At 35.9% G+C, this 25,278-nt stretch overlaps 1 protein-coding gene across 1 annotated transcript in view; it reads right to left on the bottom strand.

Annotated features, from left to right (window-relative positions):
• Positions 1-5,546: 5,546 nt before the first annotated feature.
• The window catches only part of LOC111873343 (echinoderm microtubule-associated protein-like CG42247), a 65,630-nt gene continuing 45,898 nt past the window's right edge, over positions 5,547-25,278 (bottom strand). Inside the window, 9 exon segments of the mRNA XM_033755060.1 lie at positions 5,547-6,216; positions 8,028-8,154; positions 8,157-8,187; positions 15,319-15,494; positions 18,082-18,244; positions 19,949-20,077; positions 20,553-20,681; positions 22,514-22,642; positions 24,815-24,946. Of these exon segments, the coding sequence (XP_033610951.1) occupies positions 6,063-6,216; positions 8,028-8,154; positions 8,157-8,187; positions 15,319-15,494; positions 18,082-18,244; positions 19,949-20,077; positions 20,553-20,681; positions 22,514-22,642; positions 24,815-24,946 (1,170 nt within the window). The 3' untranslated portion in view covers positions 5,547-6,062.

The raw sequence follows: 25,278 nt of genomic DNA, 5'->3' as shown, positions 1-25,278 counted from the left end.
TCAGTTGTTGAATTGCCTCCAACTATTTATATCTTCAATAAGGATCCTTATTGTGCTTTGGGTTTATATGTGTTATGGTTTTCAGCTTAGTTATATTTTAATAGTAAATGATAGAACATCAGGTAAGATTTCATTCAGGCTCATGCTTTCATTCTGTCATCAGTTCTGTGCTTTAATAAGTATGATATTAAATATGAAATATGTTTAATGAGAAATTCAGAAGCAATGAACCTACAAGAAGAAATTTTGTACTTTTATTTCTTTAGCTTTTGGATTCTAATAAGGTTACTGTGTGATAAATTGAAAAAGGGTGATTATATATTTTATCATAGCAACCAACTTTTGGCTGGAAAATCTTTCATGTTTAATGAAAGTTTACTTGAATACCTTCTGAAACAAAGGATTATAAATTATTAATACACTGTGTATAGTTTTATGATCATTTTTAATATACTGCAGAGGTAAATACAGTGTACCATGCAAATTCTTATTCATGAAAATGTGAAATGCCAGGTGACAAGTAATACAGATTTGGCTGTTTCATTATTGCAGCACTTTCAGTTTTGTACGGTTATATTACTGTCTTAAATGCAACGTTTATCCATCTTTCCATTTCTGTACCAGACATAAGTGTGAATCACTGTAGCTAATCACATACATAAAAAGAGTTGCAGCATTCAGCCAATGATGTCAAATGTGACAGTTGATATGTACATGCTGTTATAAGGAAATATGCATTCCAGCTGCATTCATGCCAGAAGACATATTTTATATATACCATTCTGGGTGATAATAAAAATATATAGTCTTAAAATTATATTCTTATATAAGAAAGAACTGTGTGATATTTTGCATGATCATTTATTTCGGACAATATAGAGGAAATGGGAGTACTTTTTTATTTTTAGTTATCTATACGTTATGAACAAAAGTAGTACTTTCACTAAGCAACATAAGCCAGTCACATATCATATTGTTGTCACTAGTGAGATCCATGCAGTAAATGAGGTTCAATTTTAATTTATTAGCATCCATTTTACCTGAAGTGTGGAGTATAATGTTCCTGTCTTGTAAATCCCACAGTGTTTTTCTGAAACATTTGCAAATTTAGTGAGTACTATTTTAATTGGCGGTCAATTAAAGTGATGGCCCTTGTTGTCCAGCAGGGTTTGGACTGCCATTTGCTAAAAGAATCGTAATATGAAATATATTTATGAAGTTCAAGCTTTGTGTTTATGATTGCAATTTATAAGAGTATTTTTTTTATTGATAGTGGGGTGCGACTAAGTCCCTTGAACTGCAGCCACTTCAGATGGTAGGTGAGGGCGATTGTGGAGCAATTGGTGGAATGAAGATTGGCAGGGGAAACGAAATTCTTGGAGAAAACCTGCCCCAGCGCCACTTTGTCCACTACAAATCCCCCTTCACCAGATCCGGGATAGAATCTGGGCCGCCGCGATGGGAAGCCAATGACTAACCGCTTGAGCTATGGCATGGCCTGATTTATAAGAGTAAATCAAACTTTAAATAATATCGGAGAACTTCAGTAAGAGCTGTACAACCAGGTTGACGCTGCTATATGTGTGTGGCCAGCCATGCAGGTAGATGTCTGAACTGTATTTTGTAAGATGTTACAGTATGCCGCGTGGGTGCAGTTTAGTGCAGTTATGAGAACTAATGAATTTTGAAGTCTAACTCAAGCATGGTGAGTCACCTTGCTATGTAACAAGTTTGTTACAATTTGATATAATAGTGAGCCAGCATAGCTCAATCAGTAAAGTGACTGGTTGCTTGTTAGGTGGTACATATTCAGTTTCCAATACCATGTTTTCTCTTTATTGCAATGTCTAGGCCATGTAAAATACCCATCATCCTATTCAAATGCATCGTGGCTTTTTCCTTGAAGATGAAGCTGCTTGGAGTATGACGTTAACTGCTAACTTCATTCTGATACCGAGGTTAAAGATACATGGAGATTTACTTCCATATACACCTTCATGTAGTACTCAGACACAGGGATAACCTATTATTACTAGAATAAAACACATCACAATTTGGTATTAGTGAATGGTTTGAAATTTTCCGTGATACTCCATTCTTTCTCCCCTCTCCATTATATCTGTTTTTCATCGAAGTCAGATTCAAAACAACAGTGCTTGTTCTATAAATTATTATGTTTTATCTACTGGTACTCATTTGGCTCTGGTATGTCCTGTATTATTGATGTTTTAAGTTGATTTTCTTAACCTGATTGAGGTGTAAGCATTGTTCTTGTTGTAGAGATATTAAGAAAAATATTTTTATGTTACTTAGAGGAAGATGACTTTAAATTCCAGGAATAAATACAAAATGATTTGGGGGGGATTATGTGATATGAGAAGTATGTTAAAAAATTTTTTACCTGGTAGTCTTATCAGTAACATAGTTTTTTTTTTGCAACAGTAATAGCAACTAGAGAATGAAATAATGAAAAATCAATTTGTTATACCTCTATGACTAAATTCTTTGTGCACTCTCAGATTAACAACATTGCCTGAAACAAGTATAAAATAAATGAATGAATCTCGCTGATAATGATGTTGATTTATAACAGTAGAATTTCAGTAACTGCTGAGTTTGGTGGAGTTTTAGCCATATTTTATATAAAAGTTTAAGAATTCATTCATGCGTTATTACAAAGACTGTTTAAACTATGTAATATGTATTTGCTGTTTATAAAATGTGTATTACATTACATTATTCTAAAAACTACAGATTGAAGGAAAATTATGTACTAAATATCTCTAAGATAATGTAAAATTTTAATACAGTACCAGTATCATATAATATGTTCATGCCCTATCAATCTGACTAAAAAATAATTGGCATATTGTGTTAAACCAATGTTATCATTGATTTTATTAACTTTGAACTTTATGCAAAATGTCTAACTATATACTTAATTTCTATTAAGATAGTTCATCAATAATTCCCATGTTAATATGATTTTCTTCATATATACACAAACATACATAAACAAAACTATCAAATGGCAGTTTGTCCTTAACTATAGATAGCCTATATATCATATTACGTTATTTTTATGTAACTTCTGAAGCTGAATTGCCTCATAAATACGGCTGGTTTTGTGTCTATATCCGTTTCATTTATAAAACATTATACAGTATCTTTACATATGCAACTAATAACAATATAAATATATATATCTTAATGAGTGTATTTATATGATAAATTATTATATGCAGATTTAATTAATGCAGTTAATTCTAAACTTGGAGCTGAATTCGGAGTTCACTAATTTCTACACTCTTTCTTATGAAACCTTGTCACACACACACACACTCACACACATACTCCTATTACACTGCATTTGCAATTTTTGTAGGTCTACAGTTCTTATGACAGTAACTGAAGTTAAACAATTTATGGATGTGAGTCTTTGGCTGTTGACACAGGTACTGGTATGGGGAGTAACATGTCTGAGAAGTGAAACTATGCCATGCTACAGTACTGTAGCCCATTTTTAGCACTGTGTTCAACTGTGGCTTAGAAACATGCTGTCGTGCGGTGTGTATATGCAAATTAATATGTTTAAATGGTACATGTCTCACCAATAAATTATGTTAATTTATATATTTGAAATGTTAACATAAAACAATGGTCATTGCTAATATATGAATCAGAGTTTTGGAGATAAATTTGCTGATTCATCCATGGTGTACATTTAGAGATTTTCAAGCATTTTTACAATGAAGATTCTCTCATGTGTGTGTTATACGTATCTTTCAGTTACATGGATCTGTGATAAAAAAATAATAGGCCTTATAAGTTACAAATTAATTCTTATACACTGTAGTTTATCATAATAAATTGTTACTTAGTGTGGCATTATAGGCTGCGCCATAGCTCAAGCAGATAGTCGCCGGCTTCCCACCGCGGCAACCCGGGTTCGATCCTGGGTCTGGTCAAGTGGGATTTGTGGTGGACAAAGTGGTGCTGGGGCGGGTTTTCTCCGAGTACTTCGGTTTCCCCTGCCAATCTTCATTCCACCAAATTCTCCATCATCATAATCACCCAGGTCAGGCTACAATAGTCCAATCAGTGGCCGCCATGCCGAGTGGGCCCAGTTGGACTCCACCCCACACTAAGCGAATTTTAGTGTGGCATCAGATCAAAATTTCAACTAACACAAGTATAAAACTCATCATAACATAGTATGAAATGTTAATTTTTCTAGTTGTTGGCATAAAATAAAGTTGAAGTATGTTTATGCGCTTTTGTTCATAAAATAATAATAGGCATTCATTTAGTCAAAGCTGATTAAAGAGGATGTATGATGAAACCGAACTTTAATGAACTCCAGTGTGATACAACCAAAATTATGATGAATCTCTTACTAACAAGCTTACTAATTAGCTCAGTGGAGCTGAATCATTGTTGAGACAGTGTTCAAATTATCTCCATTTATTTGGCTCAGATAATGGTAACATTGTGATTTGGTTTGTTTCCTTGCTGTAATAACTTTGAACATTCGTTTTCAAGCCGTGGCTTATGCTCCTTCAGTTTGTAATAACCTAGAGACTCTTTCTAACTGCAGTGTTAATATTCTCTTGAATCATTTAAGTTCTTCAAAGCTGTGAAGATGAAACATTCATTGTGTAATGTTGAATATTCCACTCAGAGGTATCATTTGTCTAAGAAAATAACTCATTATTCCTGCACTGGTGGATATATGATGATAAATTCACAAAACCAACATGCAGAGAAACCGCAGATATGATAGATTGCAGTAGAAGGAAAGGATTGTAATACAACTTTCCTAGAAACCATACATATATTTTCTACAAGCAACGTTCTTCTGATTATGCTATGAACAACTGAACAATTGCACACACCAGGAAGAAATGAACCCATTTTGCTCTTGATACAGTAGATATTTTGCATGAAATCGAAATGTTCTATGTTGCATTGCTGCAGTGCAGTATCATCAGTAGATACTTAAAAATTCCTGTGAATTATTGAATCTGTTTCTCCTAAATTGGGACCATCCTTGCTGATTTCAGTTCCTTGTAACTTAAGATTATTTAGTTTCCATTCAAATGAATATATGATTGTTTTAGTTTGGTTGTACGTAACTCCCTACCACATTTCAGATATTAACCAACAATTAGAAGCATAGGTTCAGATAACTCAAACACTTATTTATGATNGCTTACGAGAGCGTGTTATCAACAGTTCTCCAGTCAGCGGACTACAGTTGGAGTATAGCAGCCGTCGCGGTAAGAAGATCCGGACGTGTGTGATTGTGTAATTGGGAGCGTGTGATACAGTGATACATAGCTCCCCTACTGTCAACGTGTAGACTACTGAACACAGAGTGAACTGATTTGCGCATAGGGTTATAAGTCGTGAAACCCCGCAACAGTGTTAACAGATTAATGCGATTAGGGTTTGTAAAGTGTGGAAACCCGTGATATTGTGATAATTAATTGTAGCCATTATTTGTAGATTGTTCAATAAACCAGTTAACGATCTCTACAGCGTATTCAGTAACGTGAACACGTTACAATATGAATAAATAATTTTTGATATTTTCTAAAAGATATCGTAGGTTTCAAAACTGTGTTCTTTTTTCACAGTGTGTTAAAACAGTCTCATTTCATTATAGTCTTTGAATCAGAATTGTCTAAGTGTACTTTCTTAATAATAACCATCATTAAATAATTTTTCTTCTAGCTTTATTGCAATTTATTCTTTATGTGACACTTTCTGAAGAAATATTTCTGGCCTGATGATGTGAATAGTGTTTGGCAAGAGTTTATATGGCGTCATGGATGACAAAAATAAGGCTTTCATTCCACAGTCTATCTGGAAAGTATCTTGATGCCACCAAAGTTGTGTTTCATTTTGGAAATGTGAGATTGATTCTCCATGGATTTCTATGCAGAGCCATCTACCAGTAGTGACATTTAACACCATGATATGTGTTCATGGAGTAATCTTCATATGACTGCCACATATTTTTAAACAACTGTCATAGTTTGTTCACTAATTTTCTCTGTTTAGTCATCAATAACATCCCATAAAATTAATACGGCATCAGTACCACCTACAGTAACAACATTTTTGTCATTATACATGAAGCGTGCTGTAGCTATTTGCATGCTGTACACTTTCTCTTCATTGTATTCTGCTTTAGCGCTCAGGCATGGGTACCTGTAAAAAGAAGTAACACATCTTAAACTTGAATTTCACAGTTTTCAATAAAAAAACATAACTTATCATCAACTTAAATCAGGGTATTGGTTCTCTTCTGGTATATGGTTAGTGTTAGGGATTTTAACGTTTTGTTACATCTGTTGGAAAGCATTTGAACTTTGCTATTGCCTTCAGCTAATCCTGGTATTAGGACAAGATATTTTGAGTTGCTCACACGAGACTCCTGTTTGATCATGCTGTGAGTTAACATCATTCCAGTTCATACACGCATCACAACAAATTTTCTTCTTCATGCTCTTTTCACCAGTGTCTTAATATTATCCTTGATCCTGAGATAGATGCACATTAATTTGTAAATGGTAATATGGTATGTTTCTAAGGTTAATTTCAGTATGCATGTCCATATGCACACACACATACACACACAAGCACACATGCACACACATTACAACCGCAAGAGGAAGCAAATTTATTTAAGGTGCTTGTGAACTAAACAAAGGTTTTGTAAAGATTTCCATTGTCTACACATATCACCACTTAAAAAGAAAAAAATGATACCAAACATCCTGTTTCCGTCAGTTCTCTGTTGCTGTGAATAATCTTTAGTTTGACACAGGTCACCATTATTTCTCAATTTAATCAACTTGTTCCATGGCACAAAACCTTTCTTGAAAAATTAATAGTTACATACCTGACCAAGAAGTTTCCTGCTTTTTTTTAATTTGATGTTTCATAATTTTTTTCACAAAAAAAAAATAACGCCAGGTGGATTAGTTTACAACATCCTTAGACTCTATTTCTGTAAGATTAATTTGAATATTAATCTTCCATCTTATCCTAGGCCTCCGAAGTTGTCTTTTCCTATCTTACTTACTTACTTTTACTCATGGATCTGAGCCCATCTTGAGAAGCTGCCAATTGTGCAGCTACTCAAGAAATTCCCAGCATTTTATGGAACCCGAAGGTTCATTACCGTGTTCACAAGAGCCCTCCACTGGTCCCTATCCTGAGCCAGATCAATCCAATCAATACCATCCCATCCTATCTCTCTAAGATCCATTTTAATATTGTCCACCCACCTATGCCTTGGTCTTCCCAGTGGTCTCTTTCCTTTTGGCTTGCCCACCAGTATACTATATGCATTCCTCATCTCCCCCATTCATTGTCTTTTCCTATAGAAATGAAAATTCTTCATGCCCTTCTCAATTTCTTCTTCTATTCTACATGTTGCATTCATTGTATCTCTCTTAATTAAATCATATACCAAATGTTTCCTTAGCATTTTATTTTGAAACATCTGGAGAAGGTAGAACTCTTCATAACCACCATTGTGAGAACCTTAAATCCTACGTCTATAATCTATGTTTATTATTCACTCTAAATAAAGTATAATTCTAATTTCTGTCCCCAAATTCACTGATATCCTTCTAACTGTAATCCTGCCTTCTAACTCAAAGCATGAAACTTACTATTATTCTCTAGTTTACTGCATCTGTATGCCAAGTTACTGAAAGAAAACAATTCTTGTCTTTAGATGTAGGAGAGTTGTGAGAACTGAGTTTCTTTGGACTGCGCCCTCATATGGGGCCATTACGCTATAATGGATATTGACATCGGTGGGATAATAGTTGGCAGGGGAAAACCGAATGTGCTTAGAGAAAACTTGTTCCACTGTAGAAAATAGACTATCTAGGGGCTGAACCTGGGGCTGTGTTTGTCCCTTGTTCTTGATTTTGTATGTGATGAATTTGAACAAATGCCTCCTGTAGCCTGTTTTGCAAGAGCATTTTCTAAAACATTCCACTCACCGGAAAAGCCTTAAGTACCCATCAGCATCTCCAGTCACTAGGAGATCATGTGCAGCTGATCGATTTGCTGTCACAATAAGTGAGGCCATAGGGTAGAACCTGTTATTCCAGATTCCTGCAATGAGATTATTGTGATGTCAGATGTCAAGTATTTATCTCTCTGCATTTTAGACTATACTGTTTTATTTATATAGATATTTGAAGTTAAATTGAAGACATACCTTCAACTAACTACAGAGTGTTAATTTTGGTATAAGTATAAAGGGGAAATCTTCTGTCGTCTTTTTTATACCTAAGTACACCACAAAATTTACATGCCCACGTTTTATATATATAATATATATATAATATAACATATATAATTTTATATAGAGGGATTGTAGTACAATATGAGGGACAGCTAGTAAATAGGTCATAAATAGAAGTAAAACAGCTGTAACGGACATAATAGGTTTTCTATATATATCACTAGGTAGCAGCCACTCGTGTACATATTCAGAGGTTCGTTTCAGCAGTCAAAATGATGACCGTGCTTGAGGAGAATACTACCAAAGAAGAGCGTTCTGTTTTGTGGTTTTTTTCTTTGTGGGCAAAAGGACTCAATGCAAAGGTATTCATAAAGAAATGTTTCCTGTTTATGGTGGGAAGTGTTTATCACTCAAAGCGGTTCACAACTGGGAAAAAGAATTATCTCAAAGAAGTTTGAAAGTCACAGGTGATGCTCAACCAGATCGCCTTGTTGATATTGTGACAGGAGTAACTGTGCAGCGGGTGCAAGAGTTGATTCGAGCTGACAGGGTGATAACAACAGACAGTGTAGCAACTGCACTAGGGTGTTCCCTGGCTTAGAATGTAGCATAATGCATGATCGTTTGAAGTTTCGGGAAGTGTGTGCATGGTGGCTGCCAAAGAACTGAAGGATCATGAAAAATTAACCAAATGGCCCTGTTATTGTAACATCTCTTGCAGTATGCAGATGAAGGAGAAGATATGGTTAACAGGATTGTTACGGGGGACGAATCATGGGTGCATCACTAACAACCTGAATCAAAGTGTGCTTCAGTGCAATGGAAATATCTCGGTTCACCTTCAACTAACGAGCTCAAAGTTTAAGGTTACACCATCAGGTAGGAAGGTTATGCTTACCGTGTTTTTGGATTCTTAGGGGGTATTGTTAGCCCATTTTCAGAAACATGGCAAAAATGTGAATTCTGCATCATACTTTAAAGTTCTTTTAATTTTCTGGATGAAATTCACAGAAAACGTCTAGGCCAACTGGTAAGAAGGGTACTGCTTCATCATGACAATGTCAGACCTCATGCAGCCCAAGCAACCAAGAAGAATTCAAGAATTATGAGTACATGGGGTAATCTTGAACATCTGCCTTACAGCCCAGACTAGGCCCCTAGTGACTTTCATCCCTTCAGTTCACTAAGAAAACCACTTTGCTGGCAAATGTTTTGCCGATGAGGAAGAGGTTGAAACGGAGGTGTGGAAGTGGCTGAGACAACAGACAGACAGACTTCCATGCTGTGGGTTTCAATATGCTGGTAAAGCGATGGGGCAAATATATCAATGTTGGAGGATATGTTGAGAAATAAAGTAAGTAAACAAAAAAAAAAGTAAATATATCCCTGTAACAGACCGTGGAGGCCCATAGGGTTGTGAGACAATTGGCTCATAGATGGCAGCAAGGTTGTCAGCCCTACAAGCCGGCTGCCATTTACCCCAAAGAATATTCCTGGTACTCATTTCTGTTAGAGGCTGAGTCGACCCCAGGGCCATGGTGCGGCTGGAAGGATAGTCTCAATTGATAAAAATCCAATGACCTCATCGGGACTTCAACCCGTGACCTTCCAGCTTGTAGCATAGTGCCTCAACCAACTATGCTACCGCATGCCCCGTATGTCAAGAAATAATCCCCCCCCCCCAGATTTGAATATCACATGTTTTAAGTTTTATATCCATTTGTGACCTATTTACTGACTCTCCCTCATATAGAATTTCCATTCTATGAAGTTCAGTCCCCATTGGTTGTTATTAGGCCACATGACTTTGAAGTAAAACAAAATACTTCCAGTTTCATCACTTAAAATTTCTTAATTAATTTGAGCTTAAATACTCTATAATTTTGTTGTCTTTACTGATTACAAAATTTGTATGAAGAGTCAGATACACATATTAGGTATCAAGACTGCATATATAAGGATTTCAGTGGCAAATATTTCAAGTCTGCATTTCGTAAGCATGAAACCAAGTGTTGTCAAAGTGGTAAACTGAATTAATGTTGTCATAGCATAACTTAACGTAAATGCGAGTTTTTAAAATATGCATATGACTGTTCAGTATTTTATCCCTTATCAAAGAAGGCAATGTTAGAATGAATCTTCATATTTTATCTAGTCAGAACATAATGAAAGAATATGGTTAAAATCTTATTTCTGCTTGAAACAAATGGTATAAAATAACACTAAATTTTATAAATTTTGCCCTTATAATATGTGATCATCATGAGCTCTAATTGCTGAATAATTGGGAGCATTAGAAGAGTCGCTTATGAGATAATCTAATAGTGTTGACAGACAAAATTATAAGTGTATCCTCTTGCATTTATGGTTACATCTGAAAACTTGAGATCATTCAGATCTTACACTTTATGTTGCTACACTTCTTTCCTCATGATAAAAGAAATTAAATTTGTTCTAGTTATGCACAGTATTTTGTGCCATGCATTTATCCAGTTTGGACTGAACGTTACATTTCTAAAAAGCTACAGTAATTTAATTCTTAATAGATTTCTTTTTTTAATCATTTTTTTTTATTTCCTGTCACTTTCAGCCTTCATGCACTTGGTAATAATATGTGAGTTTTTATCAGAAGNATACTTTCAGACTATTCGCAAAACATAATTTTCTTCTTTCATATAATGTTACATTCACAATAATAATATATGTTATACAGCACAGAGAATCAGTTTAATTGCCCTGCTCATGCCCCTTGTAGCTGGTGTACGATAGTATCCTGTCAGTATCACAGACTCCAACATCGTCATCTCATTCCAAGTAAGAATTAAATGTATTTTTGTTTTCGTGATTTAAACAAAGTAAAAAATGAAGAAAGCAGTCTTTTGGGATTTGGCACCGTGTATAAGTGGTGTTAACCGACGTTTCGGAGGAACGTATCGCCTCCATCTTCAGGGTAGAAGAAAAAGTATAAGGAATCTGCAAGCGACAAGACCGTGAGAACGGTAAAAGCAGACTTCTCATGGTCTTGTCGCTTGCAGATTCCTTATACTTTTTCTTCTACCCTGAAGATGGAGGCGATACGTTCCTCCGAAACGTCGGTTAACACCACTTATACACGGTGCCAAATCCCAAAAGACTGCTTTCTTCATTTTTTACTTTGTTTAAATCACGAAAACAAAAATACATTTAATTCTTACTTGGAATGAGATGACGATGTTGGAGTCTGTGATACTGACAGGATACTATCGTACACCAGCTACAAGGGGCATGAGCAGGGCAATTAAACTGATTCTCTGTGCTGTATAACATATATTATTATTGTGAATGTAACATTATATGAAAGAAGAAAATTATGTTTTGCGAATAGTCTGAAAGTATGAAAATGTAATAAAGTAAGATGCTGTAATTAGAGCCACTTATTGGTATTATTATTATTATTGGCACTATTAATATTTCTAAGAGAAAATTAGTGTAGTTGGTTAGATGTCATTGCAAGAGTACTCCTGTGTCTCGTAGTATATAGGAGAGCTTCCTATCTAATAACTTTAGACAAGATTTGATTCTTCAGACTCTGTACATAGCCAGCAGAGTGGTATTCACTTGAGAGAGAAAATTCAGAAGGAAAAGCGAAGGTCTCCAGTGGGAGGACTGCTGAATATGGAGCTTAGAGTGTTAATGAATGTTCAGGGAAATCATTTCATACAAATTATTATTTAAAATTTAAGAAGTTTATTAATGTAACTTCATGCCTGAAAAAAAGAACTATTAAGTATTTAGTTATGATCTTAGGCACTTATGATTCTAAGCATTTAAAATCATAATTTTTATGCATATTCAAAGCATAAATAGAATGCTGATATTTGTGTATGGTTTCTAACATTGAAACAAAATTTGTAGTTACAAATACTAGTCATATGTTGGTTTATTTAAATTAACTCGAAAGTAAGAACATAATTGCTGCTGCATATGATTTCCCCCAATATATAATTTTTGTTACAATATTTGGTTCTGATTTTGGAAAATGAAATTTAACACTCTAGTCTGAAAAATTATTATAATGTGATGTACTGAACATATTTTCTAAATATTACAGAAAGTTGAAAAATCATGCAGGGACAACTCATATTATTAGAAATGCAATAAAATGTAGGAACTTCAAAGAGCCAAGCTGCAGGCATTACTTGATGATGCATATTACCATAAGAAATTTATTAGGAACTTAACAACTTGCTATTTATAATTCTTCATTATTCTCAGTAATTTTGGTATCATGCAATGGATATTTGCTTAAGAATGTGGTTGCCTCATTTTACTATTTATTCTGATTTAATCTTTATGTGGATGTGGATAATATTTTCCCATAAGTTAAATTTACATGTCATACAAAATAGTGTTGAAATTAGGTGACAAAATATATCTGTGCCACTAATTTATTACTAAGTGTAAAAATCTATATTTTGTTCAGGTAGTGCCTGTAAGTGGGGGAACATGGTAGCATAGTTGGTTGAGGCAATACGCTACAAGTCAGAAGGTCATGGGTTTGATTTCTGATGAGATAATTGGATTTTTTCTTCAATTGACCTAATCATTCCAGCCTGGAGTTGACTCAGCCTCTAACAGAAATGAGTACCAGGAATCTTCCTGGGGGGTAAAGGGTGGCTGGTGCATAAGGCTGACAGCCTCACCGCCATCTGTGAGCCTATTGTCTAGAAAATGTGGGAGCCTTGACATCTCGCAACCCTACGGGCCTTCATGGCCTGTTTTTTACTCTTTACTGCCTGTAAGTATCACTAAATGTTCATCATCCCTTACTCTTATATTTTTATTGCATTGAACACATCATATGGACATTTCCTGACATACTACATAAATAGACACAAAGCTAACTGGGATGCAAAGAGTGAAGTAGGATATCATGTGTATATTTTTATATAATTTTCAATTGAAATTGAAATTGCTCTATGAGTGAATGATAAGGACCCTTCTGATTAAAAAAATTTAGACTGAAATACAAATCAGTTCATGACAAGACTAAAAACAGCATTGAACACATAACTCACAAACATAATCATATGACAAGAAAATCATTATCATAATAAAAAACAATTAATGGCTATTATTCAGTATAATATGTAAGGTGGAAATAAATTTAAAAGTTAATTTAAATATTACTGAGTTGTGTGAAATAAAGGAAATCAAGAAAATAATATTGATTTGCTTTAAATTATGAACTACTTGATTTCATGTAATTTTCTTATTAACAGAACTGAATTTTAAGAATGAAAATCATACATAACACAAAATATCTCAATTATGTACTGTAAGAAAGTATAAAATTGATATCATGTGAATCGCGCACCTGTTTCTAAGACTGATCCTAAGACTTTGTTTCTGCGGTGTGCTATAAGAATTGAAAATAAATATGAATTATTTTATATGATTATGTTAATAATTATAATATTGATGTTACTGTTTCTTTTAATTTTTAATTGAATATGACATTAAGATAAAAAATTATAAATTATCAAATAATCAATATTATTTGAAAAATGTGGAACAAGGTGAAAAGTAAAAGTATTTATTGATGGTCCTGAAATTGACTACTCAATAAAATACAGTAACTGTTTACAGTGAATTGCTTATCCTGTGATTGCTGTATTTTCCTTAATCATATCACATGAATTTTTATGGATTAAAGTCATGTGTAAAACTGATGCTATAATTATGTGGCATGTAATTTGTTAAACTATCTCATTTGCAGTTATAATATAAATATTTTTTTAATCATTATGGTAATAATTATAATGTCATTATAATTCTTTTTAAAATAGATGTTGTGTTCTGAAAGGGCAGGTACAAGGTACACGGTAAAGTCTGTTGGAGTTTGAGTACAGAGAATAAAATGAAACAGGAATGCACCTGCCTGAAGCAGAAGCAAATATGGGGAGATGGACTTGAATGCAATACTATTCTGTATAATGAAGCGGATTGTAAGTTTAATAGCCTACTTAGTGTCTGTGGAAAGGATGGTTGGCATTATGTCCTTTACAGTTAAATCTTGATAGTAACCCAAATTACATGAATATGAACAAATTTATCTTAACAGAAAGTTCACAGGTTCCACCAGAGATGATAATTCGACTTGAAGAAAGCAGTCTTCTGGGATTTGGCGCCGTGTATATGTGGTGTTAACCGACGTTTCGGAGGAACGTATCGCCCCCATCTTCAGGGTTGAAGAAAAAGTATAGGTAAATCTGCAAGCGACAACACCGTGAGACACGGTAAAGCAGACTGAAGAGGATACCGTTAGAGCAGAGAGGGAAGGGGATGAACTGCGAGTAAACAAGTGAAAGCAGTGGTGTGGGAGGGGTGGGGGAAGGGAGCCGGGACCAGCGTGATTGTGTAGGGGACCCAGAAGACTGCTTTCTTCATAGTCACCTCCGTGAAAGCCTCAAATCTTACATAATTCGACTTGTCTCTGATAATATTTTTTGTATATGGATTATTTTATATATTAATTTTATCATCTGTGACTAGGAAACTTTAAATTCCTTGGTACTATGGGCCTGGCAGACAGGTTTCATGTCAGAGGTAACAGTGTCAGTACTGAACCACTGAATTTAGAATGTTATACCATACACATATTTTCTGTATGGTGTAGTGTATTTTTAGATATATGAAGTATTAATTTTGAAGTGTCACTGTTCCCCTTACTACTTCTGACTTACTCCCAGTCATCCCTCTTCCCAAATTTCTGCCACTTCTTTCATGCTTGGTTTACTTTTCTACCCTGAAGATAGAGACAGCATATCCCTCCAAAATGTGGTTTTCATCAGTCCCTCCAGACATATGTCAGAATAGTACCACAGTTAGGCCTCTACTACTTCCAAATTATTTCCACTTTGTCATTCGTTCGATTATATGATGCATTATGCCTGTATTCTGTCTAGATAGCAAAATTGTCATAAGATAAACAACAACAACAACAAACCATATCAGTCCAGACAATGGTAATCCTCATTTTGTATTATTTACTTACAAAATACAAGATCATAATCTGCTGTAACAGTCTGCAAATAACTCCCATCTGTACTCCAGTCAAGTTGCGTGAGTGGCTGTGAACCTCGAATTTTGTTCCACTTCTTGTATGAGAAACCATCACGGCTAACACGGAACAGGTACACACTGCCGTTCTGTGAGCCTATTGCAATCATGTCACCAGCTGCAAATGAAAGTACAATATTCAGTTTTATAAAATATTGTAACATGCTAGCTTACAATGATCGCATAACAACGGCTACAATAGGAAGTTAGCAGCCTACAATGAGTCTTCACGGTTACGATAAATACATGGGAGAGTTCCCACAGAGAGAATGCAATAACAGTGGGCCGTTGCCTGTGTCAAAAAAACGTGTTTCCTAGGAGATGAAAGGTAACAAATTGTTCGAAACATTGCATGACAACAGAAGGTTCATTGCATAGCAACCACCAAGGTTATAAAAGCCCAGCTTCGACAGGAGAGGAGTTAGAGTCAAAACCCGTGTGGAGGCAGGATTGAATACCTCCACCGTGACCCTGTGAGTTGTAGGAGGCGACAAAAAGGGAAGTCTCGAAACTGAGACAGTAAATATGGTTGAGAGTCACAAGGGACTCAGACCTGAGGAAGACTGCACTGGCAAAGGCCAGCAGCATATATAAAAGACAGACTCGTCCTCTCGTCAGAGAGGGCACCCCAAAAAACAAGACTGTAACGGTCAAGCAGTAATAAATATCTGGGGCTCGACACTAAGACTTAACTGACTGACTGACTGACTGGCTGTCAGTCGCAATGTGACTTTGACTTGAGAAACTTCAGTATTGGGATAGCCATCGCCAAAGACAGATGAGATCCAGCCATGGCCAAGGACAGTAGTATTGAAGTATTAGGCTAGAAGTCAAGTGACACTACAAGTGATAACAATTGTATGTGTGTAAGAGTGAATTTTCAATAAAGATTTGCTAAATCCAAGACCCATGTAAAGTTATTTGTTGTGTTACATACCCAACATATGACAATATAAATAATATAAAGGTGAGATATCAGGTTCTCACTACAGTAATTCTGAGGAGATGTGGAATGTGACAAAGTGTAGTCTGGTAGATGCCTACCAGTTTAGTTTCTACGAGATTATGTGGCATCACATTCCAGAAGATAATATTCTTAATAATATACACATTTCCAATTTTATTGTAGACATGCTTCAAATCAGTCTGAAGTTTTTCTAGGTGATTTTTGTTCTTCGCATCAGATGCTGGAACATTACTTCACAAAATGCTGTGACCACCTATTTGCATATCCTTCTCAGCTAATCATAAAAGCATTCTTGTTCAGTTCATTCAACACATCATTTCTACAGATGAAATGTCACATTAAATAAACTCAAGATATAAGAAGTGAGGAGCTAGGATAGCCCAGTCAGTAAAGTCACTAGCTTCAGGCTGAACAACTGGACTTACATTCTTAACAAGGACAAGGATTATTTTTGTTACATGTCTAGACTGGTTTCTGAGTTCACCCAAAACTCTTCTATCCAGTGAGTATTAGGAGCTATATTCCCAGTTAAAAAAACGTTTGAAGAGTGAGGCTGATAACTCCCTTCTCTCTTGTGTTGAGGTTAAGAATTTATAAAGTTTTAATAACATTTCTCCCAAAATCTGTATGACATGGTGTTTAGGGGAAGAGTCAACTGTTTTTAGGTGCATTTGAAATACCACCGATTGCCTACTAATGTCATTTGTACCACCTGTCAGTTTTTAAATATGAAACAACCTCAGAATTGTGGGAAAAATATTAATGAAACTTGATATTTGTGACTTTTACTGACATTTGTAGACAAATTCCAGTTCCTATTGAAATCGGGCAAAAGTAATAGGCACTTTATATGAAGACATATATGCCTTTCTTCATTTATCTTGTGCATCTCTTGTTAAATATTTATCAGAGTAAAATATTTCAAACCAAAGATTGTTGAGAAATATCAACTGAACATTTATGTCTGATATTCAACCAGAAGTGTTATGATTTTAAACTCGACTCTTGGTTGTTTTTGCATTTCCTAACTTGTATATTCACTAATCAATAACTGTTTTCTGAAGATACACAAAGATTACCAAAGAAAGCAAATAAATCAGCTTTTTCAGGATAATAATTAAGACAAACAAAGGAAAGTCATGATTGATTGCAGTACCAAAAGTAGATTTGCTTTATTCTTGTAATATGTTGCTTTCTTACAACATGTCTTTGAAATGTATATTGCACAAATTTGATATTTATGTAAGCATATATACTTAATTTTCTTTAATATGTTTAACAACATTGAACAATGGGCCTTATATTCATTGATGACCATTTTTGCATTCAAATATTTACAAAGTTGAGGTCTTCATATCATTTTTCATGATTTGCACAGTACATGATATTGCATCATCTGGACCATTTTCAAAATCTGACAAATATGTCTATAATTGTTTTCCATTCTGGCAATTGACAAATTTAGTGGATTTCAAGACTCCCCCAAAGAAAAAGAAGAGATTGTGATCTTGTAGGTAGATACTGTATTATCATGTCAAGAGGGACTTGCTTCGGGGTCAACATGATGTCAGAATGCAGAATGCCATAATCTGAATACTCACTACCATAAAAGCTTGAAATAACAAGCAGGCATTCCCAAATTATGAATGAATTCAGCTTAGAACTACCTCAGAAATTATAACGTGATAATGTAAAAAAAAAATACAAATGTGATAATATGAATTACAAATAAAGTTACCTGGGTTGTATCCCAGACAGTTAAGTGGTGAGCCACAAACCCTTATTGTAACTACAGGAGCCCCATTTTCTGCATTCAGTACCACAAGGTGGCCCTCTGTGCTACCTGCTGCCAACACCACACCAAATGGATGGAAGCATAAAGACACAGCCTCATAAGAACCCTGAAAAATAATGCTTGCATCAGATTATTTCAACATTAAAAAGGGGAATTTTCTGCAGTTATTCCACATGGCCCAGTTATTTTAACGAATAACTGAGATTAATCAAGCATCTTGTGAATTTGTATTGTGTACTGAATAGTGTTATGGAACCTACTTTCATGGTTAAGAGTAGAAATATGTTTGAAAATGTACCATAAGTATCGCACAATTTTCCGTATTCCATATTGAGGGGGTGGGTTTCCTCATGCACTTAGACTGGTTACTGGTCCATCATGCGTCCCCCTTTAATTTCTACTGTCTCCATACCCTACTGGTACTGGTGCTTACTATCAGCCCCTTTCTGCCAGCGAGGTTCCAACCTCTTACTGGCAGTGGTATCTAATAGTTAGTCCCTTTCTGTCAGCGAGGTCGTCCCTCCTCTGGCAGGGGTTCCTAGTCCCTTTCTGCCAGCAAGGTTTCTACCCTCTACTTGGCAGTGGTATCTAATACTTTAGTCCATTTCTGTCAGAGGTCCCCTCTCCTCTGGCAGTGGTACCTGATACTTCCCCATCTACTGGAGGAATTGGAAACTACTTGGGTGGGAAACTTGGCCTAATTTTGCTCAGAGGTCTCCTAGAGACATGAGGTTCTTTTACTTGCCATAAATCTACAACACGGGACCCACGGCTTAAAGTCCCTCCCAGAGGACTTGTTCCCTGAATTTTTCCGCCCTTAAAAATTCCACGACCTCTGCCGGGTTTTTGAATCCACGTACCTTGAGTCATGAGGTGGGAACGTTACCCCTAGACTCCGGAGGCTGCTAAGTATCGCACAAAGTCAGAGTGTGGTATTCCAAACAAAATGTTTATGATCTGTGGTCAAATTAAATGATAAAGGATTTTAAACAATAAGTATCTCAAACTTGGCTGATCATAGAGATGAAGATAAGCGTAATTTTTGCATGAAAATATGATAGTATTCTAATGCTATTCCCCATAAACTACACGTGCATGATATAAATTAGAGGCGAACTGTAAAATTGTATGTGCTAAAGAGTTACGATGCTTGTAGCTAGAATAATAATTGTTTGTTATTAGATGGGTAAAGGCTGCAAAAAAAAGGCAAAATGCCCTTCCTTTTAACCCACTGGCATTGGCATAAATAGCTTCTCCATGCAGAAATGTTGCACAGGACAATTAAAATAATTTTTTATCCTAGCGTACTCCTTGTACCTAGCTGCAGTGATTCCTGGCTTATCCCGAAGTTTTGGGGCATAAACTTGTGATATGATGTAATTTTACTGAATATAAAACTTCTTTTCACATGAGGTGGTGTATAATGTAGAAAGATTTTAGACCACCATTTTGGGGTTGGCACTAGGTAGAGTTCAGAAAAATGATGTGACATCTTAATATTTGTGTGGTGTTTGACTATAAATTTTTAATAATATATATGGTAATTCTGTTTGTTGTTGTTGTTGTTTTTGTTGTTTCTGCTGCTGCTTTGTTGTCTTTGTTTTTGTTGTTACAGTACTGTTATGGTATGGATTGTGAAAAGGGATTGAAAAATTCAAAACTATGTAACTAATTTGCTACACAATGCTTCCAAAATTGACTAAAAAAGACAAAGGCAAAATAGAGAAATGTGCCAATAGCATGGCAGAAGATCTAAAAAATCACACAAAAAGTAGTGGGGGACTCTCACAGATTGGTACTCGCCGCGCACCTGGACACTCCATAACAGTTTATTTCTCCTCCACATAGCAATATTTTTGTCATGTCCTCCAGTTGCAAACATGTCATCATCTGGGTGGACAGCCAAGCCCCACAAATGTCTACTGTGTCCAAATACAACCTAAAACAGAAAATAGACTTAAAATAATTATCACTCATATTTTAGGTATATTGCAAGTACCATTCTTTTTTTTTTAAATTATGAAAAATAAAAGGCTTAAAAGGCCAGAGAAGAGGCATTCAAATTAAATAAATTTTTAATGCAGCCATCATAAAAAAGAAACCAATAATTTATGGTTTCATTTTAATTTAGATCAGGCGGTTAGCTACTGGCTTCCATCTTGGTGGCCTGGATTCAATCACAAGGCAGGTCATGTTGGATTTATGGTGGAATAAGTTGCACTAGGGCAGGTTATCTTGATACTTCAATTTCCCCATGCCAATTTTCATTTCATTAAATATTCCACAATCATCTATCACCATCCTCAGATCATAAAATAGATCCAACACTGACTAGTGTCCCAAATGGATCAAGTCTCACACCACCCAATAAGTAAAAAAAAAAAAAAAAAAATAGAAGAGAGAGATAATTTTACCTGGTTGAACCTTCTTTGTAAGGAACCTTCCATAATGTTGTTTCGTGTGGTGCCAACGTAGATATTGCCGTCATTTCTTCCTGGTCTTTGCGGATAAATACTTCGGACACCACCAGCTGACTCAGGCAGCTGCAAGAACAAAAACTAATAAAATTTATGTAAGATTTGAGGTTCTCACAGCGGTGGTTATGAAGTCTACTATCTTCTGGGATACAACACCATGTAGTCCATTGAAAGTTAACCAACATTTCTTGGCTTGCCACCTGCTTTCACACTAGTATCATTCTCGACATATTCTACCCTGAAGATGGAGGCGATATTTTCCTCCGAAACATCAATTGATTTTCAACGGACAACATGGCGTTATATCCCAGGAGATAGTACTCTAATGAAATTTATGTTACAAGAGAATGACTTTGATGCTTGGGGAACCTTCTGTATCAGATTTACAGGGATTCAAGTCTTAGATATTTAAAGTTTGTGTTTCTGTTTTTCTTTCTCGGAGGTTTCATTTCTGTCCTGCAGTAACATAGTAGTAAAGATGAGAAGCAAAATTATGTAACATAAGCATATATGTTTATGTTTGTTTAATAAGTAGCTTATAGTACGTCACATATAGATTTTTCAAATGCAGAACATAATGTGTAAATAAAATTAGGATTGAATTCCATCAAATGCAACAGTGTTTTTAATGATAAAATTAGGTCTTTACGTGTTTTGGCCACTGATGATCAACATCTGAAGGCAACCAACAATTCAAAGGAAAGGCTTCACATATGATATGTGCATATGTTATCTTCTAAGGGTTAAAACACTAGTATAATTAAAATACGTTTTCTTAAAAATAACAGAATTTTTTGATTGATTCTAATTTTGCTGTGATTCCCAGTGATGTCTTGTTCCTTCATGGTAGGCCATCTGTACTCTGTTAGTCCTGAATGTGAGGGTGGGTTTATGACGTGTGTGATTTGTTTTGGCAGAACATTTTATTGCTTTAGCAAAAATAATTTTAAATACAGCAGTGTTTTAACCCTTGCAAGACAATACATGCACATAGCAGAGTGAAGCATTTCTTTAAATTCTTTGTTGCCTTCTGATGATGGCTGTCATTAGCCAAAATATGTAATGGCCCTATTTTATTAAGAAAAGAACATTGTTGCACTTGATGGGATTCAATTCTAATTTTACTTAAATGTTATAGAGTGCAGATGTTTTGAAAATGTGGCACAGTTCAGATATATGGAAACGACGATAACAAATCAAAACCTGATTCAGGAGGAAATTAAGAGGAGATTGAACTCGGGTAATGCTTGCTACAATTCAGTTCAGAACCTTTTGTCTTCCTGTCTGCTGTGCAAAAACATAAAGTTTATAATATACAAAACTATAATTTTGCCTGTGGTTCTGTATGGGTGTGAAACTTGGTCTCTGACATTAAGGAAGGAACATAGACTGAGGGTGTTTGAGAACAGAGTGTTGAGGAGAATATTTGGACCAAAGAGAGATGAAGTGACAGGAGGTTGGAGAAAACTGCATAATGATGAGCTTCATAACATGTACTCTTTTCCAAGTATAATTAGAATATCCAAGTCAGGGAGGATGAGGTGGGCAGAGCGTGTACCACGAATGGGGGAGACGAATGCATATGGGATATTGGTGGGAAAGCCAGAAGGAAAGAGACCACTGGGAAAACCAAGGTGTAGGAGAGTGAACAATATTAAAATGGATCTTAGAGACAGAGGATGGTATGGATTGGAGTGATCTGGCTCAGGATAAGGACCAGTGGAGGGTTCTTGTGAACACGGTAATGAACCTTCGAGTTCCATAAAATCCTGGGATCTTCTTGAGTGGCTGCAGATTTGTCTTCTCAAGAAGGGCTCAGCTCCATAAGAAAGTTATAGAGTGCGATAGCTGAGGACAATGTCTGTCATAAGAAAATAATATCTGACGAACATGCTAACCTTTGTTTCAGTAATCTTCTTGTAGTTCTGAAGTGTGTCCCAAGCAATTATCTTGCGATCTTTTTCACCTCCAGACAGTAATGTTCCTTCTGGCAGCATGACAAGAGCACTGATGCCCTTTGTATGTGCCTGAATATTACAAGAAAACAGCAAATTACAATCATGTAGATCAAGCTTATGTAATTGCAAAATATTTTACACAGCAGATTCACATCCCACAAAACCAATTTTTAACTTACTTCTTTAATGTATTCCCTGAAAATGGTTCTTATTAAACAGAAGGAGTGTGATATAAACTTGATAAGAATCAGAACAGCTGGAGGAATTTAGAGGAATAGGAGGTAGCTACAATTTAATATGTCGATGATGCTTCAAATGATCTGATATATTTATCATGTTTTGTCAAAGCCAGAATGATATATGTTAGATGCCTTGATGCTTTCTTTGAGTATGCTAGTTTATTTAATTGGCAGTAATGCTAGGTTACAGATAATTGTGTTGAAACTGAATAGACCTGCTTTTCTGAAGTTATTTCTGGATCTTACATAAATTGAGACATTGCAGTGCCTTCTTTTTCTGGCCTAATTTGCCCTAAAAATTTGTGCTACACATCACATCACATATGCCACTTCAAAAGGAAGACATTCCTAAAACTAAAGAACTTCTGTAACTGTTGTAATTTTATGCATCACTTTAACAGAATTCAAGGTATTGTCACGCATTCTGGTAACGTGACAAGAAATTAATGGGTTCCGGATTACACGAAGCTGTTTATTGGATAGGTCGTTTACAATTACAATTACAATCACACGAAAATAAAGTCTTCCAGACGATTCAACCTGACTAGTCTGTCGTCTTCTGGCTCTTAGCTGAACTGGTTTATTCTGCTCTCATCTCTGCTCCTTTCGCCTCTGATCTGTTTTGACCTCTTCTCAATTCTCCTGTGTTTTCTGTGTCTCAGTTCCAAGTCCAAGTCACATTGCGACTAACGGTCAGTCAGTCAGTCAGTCAGTCAGTAAGTCTTGGTGTCTCAATTATGACCTCTCTTGATCTGTTATAACTGACTGTCAGACGGCCTAGAAGACACTTTCTTCAAGGGTTCCGTTTCACGTGTTCTATACACCGGTCGCTGGTGTATTCGTTGCTGCGGGAACTTCACTTGCGTGGTAACGTCTGTTATGTATGAGTTGTCGCGTGAACCTGTTTCATTGTCATCCAGAAAAAGATACAGAAACGTGGATACCGAGCCGTTCCCAAACAATGGACGCCCGCTGTGACTCAGACATTCTGGTTTTTAGGCGGCACGCCACAGTATGTGAAGATTACTATAAGTTTGGGTTTTCGATGTCATGGGAAAATAAAATATATTACCGCGATATAAGGGTGTGAGTACAGATTGGGTTTGGATTGGATTTGGATTGGATTTTGGATTTATTGACACAACTCGGAACTACAAGTAATTACAGCACTATCGCTGATTTCCACACTTTACAAATCACTAGCACATGCTAAGTCTTCTCAGTCTTGGGTAGTCATATCCTGGCAGCAGATTTTAACACAGAAATTCTAATAGTCTCACTGTAACTGCAATACACATAAAGTCTTCTATTCACAGCCGCACTCTTGCAACGAACTCTTTCCTTCACAGCTGGATTTTCAACTCTCAACTGAACTGGATCGCCTTCTCTTATCCTTACAGAGTTCAGCTGAACTGCCAACGCTCAATTGAACTAGATGTCCCAATTCTCTTCTTTATAACCATTTTGCACGGTACACAGTTTCCAACACTATCTCAGTTGTTGTAGAAGCGCTTTTACCTATCTTTTGCTTATAAACGGTCGCTGTTTACAGAGTCACTGCTTAGCAACGGGTCTATACGCCACAATATTTAGACCTGTAATAGTGTAATGCATAATTTGTAGAATTTCATATTCTTAGCTTCAGTTGTCGCTACCGTTGAAATTCGGTTTGCCAAACTAATAGCTCTGAACTTCAAGGCTACGAAGTTATCCGTCTACATTTCGGTTCTACAGATTATTACCGAAAACTTTTTTTTTTCTAAGATCTCTTGCCATATATAATTTCAAAACCCTGTGTTAAATGGCCTTATTGTCGCTTCCAGCTTACAAGTTTCTGCGTCCATCTTGTTTATTTTAGGAAATTAAAGGATACGAAGTTTGAATGGACTGCAATGAGAGAAAGTTCTTACCAGCTTGTTTCAAAAGCTGAAAGAAAGGGGCATGCAAGCATGGTGGTCTCAGAAGAGAGGAATGTAAGCTAAAATTCTTTATTGAAGTTTACCTCAAACTCCATGCGGACGAAGTAAGCGCCATCACTGTCAACTGAATAAATTGTGATGAATCCGTCACCGTCAGCTGTGACCACGTCTCCATCTTGCTCAAACTGAAGCGTTGTCACATTTGTCCTTGATGGCTGAAATTAGTGAACAATTCTTGAAGCTTTGTATATCTGTGGTAAACCAAGTTTGTGACGCCCTTCGTGAGACTGGTTCATTATCCCACCACATATAGAATATTATATATTATTACAAAAATAATATCTGCTATCTTGAACATGGGGCACGCGGTAGCGTAGTTGGTTGAGGCACTATTCTACAAGCCGGAAGATCGTGGGTTCAAGTCCCGATGACGTAATTGGATTTTTTTTTTCATTGACCTAATCCTTCCAGTTGCAATATGGCCCTGGGGTTGACTCAGCCTCTAACAGAAATGAGTACCAGGAATTAATTAAAACAATTTTTCCTG

The sequence above is a fragment of the Cryptotermes secundus genome, unplaced genomic scaffold (genome assembly GCF_002891405.2).
Source record: "Cryptotermes secundus unplaced genomic scaffold, Csec_1.0 scaffold317, whole genome shotgun sequence".
NCBI classification, from domain to species: domain Eukaryota; kingdom Metazoa; phylum Arthropoda; class Insecta; order Blattodea; family Kalotermitidae; genus Cryptotermes; species Cryptotermes secundus.
The sequence above is the reverse complement of the archived record's forward strand: the minus strand, read 5'-3'. Positions and strand labels throughout refer to the sequence as shown.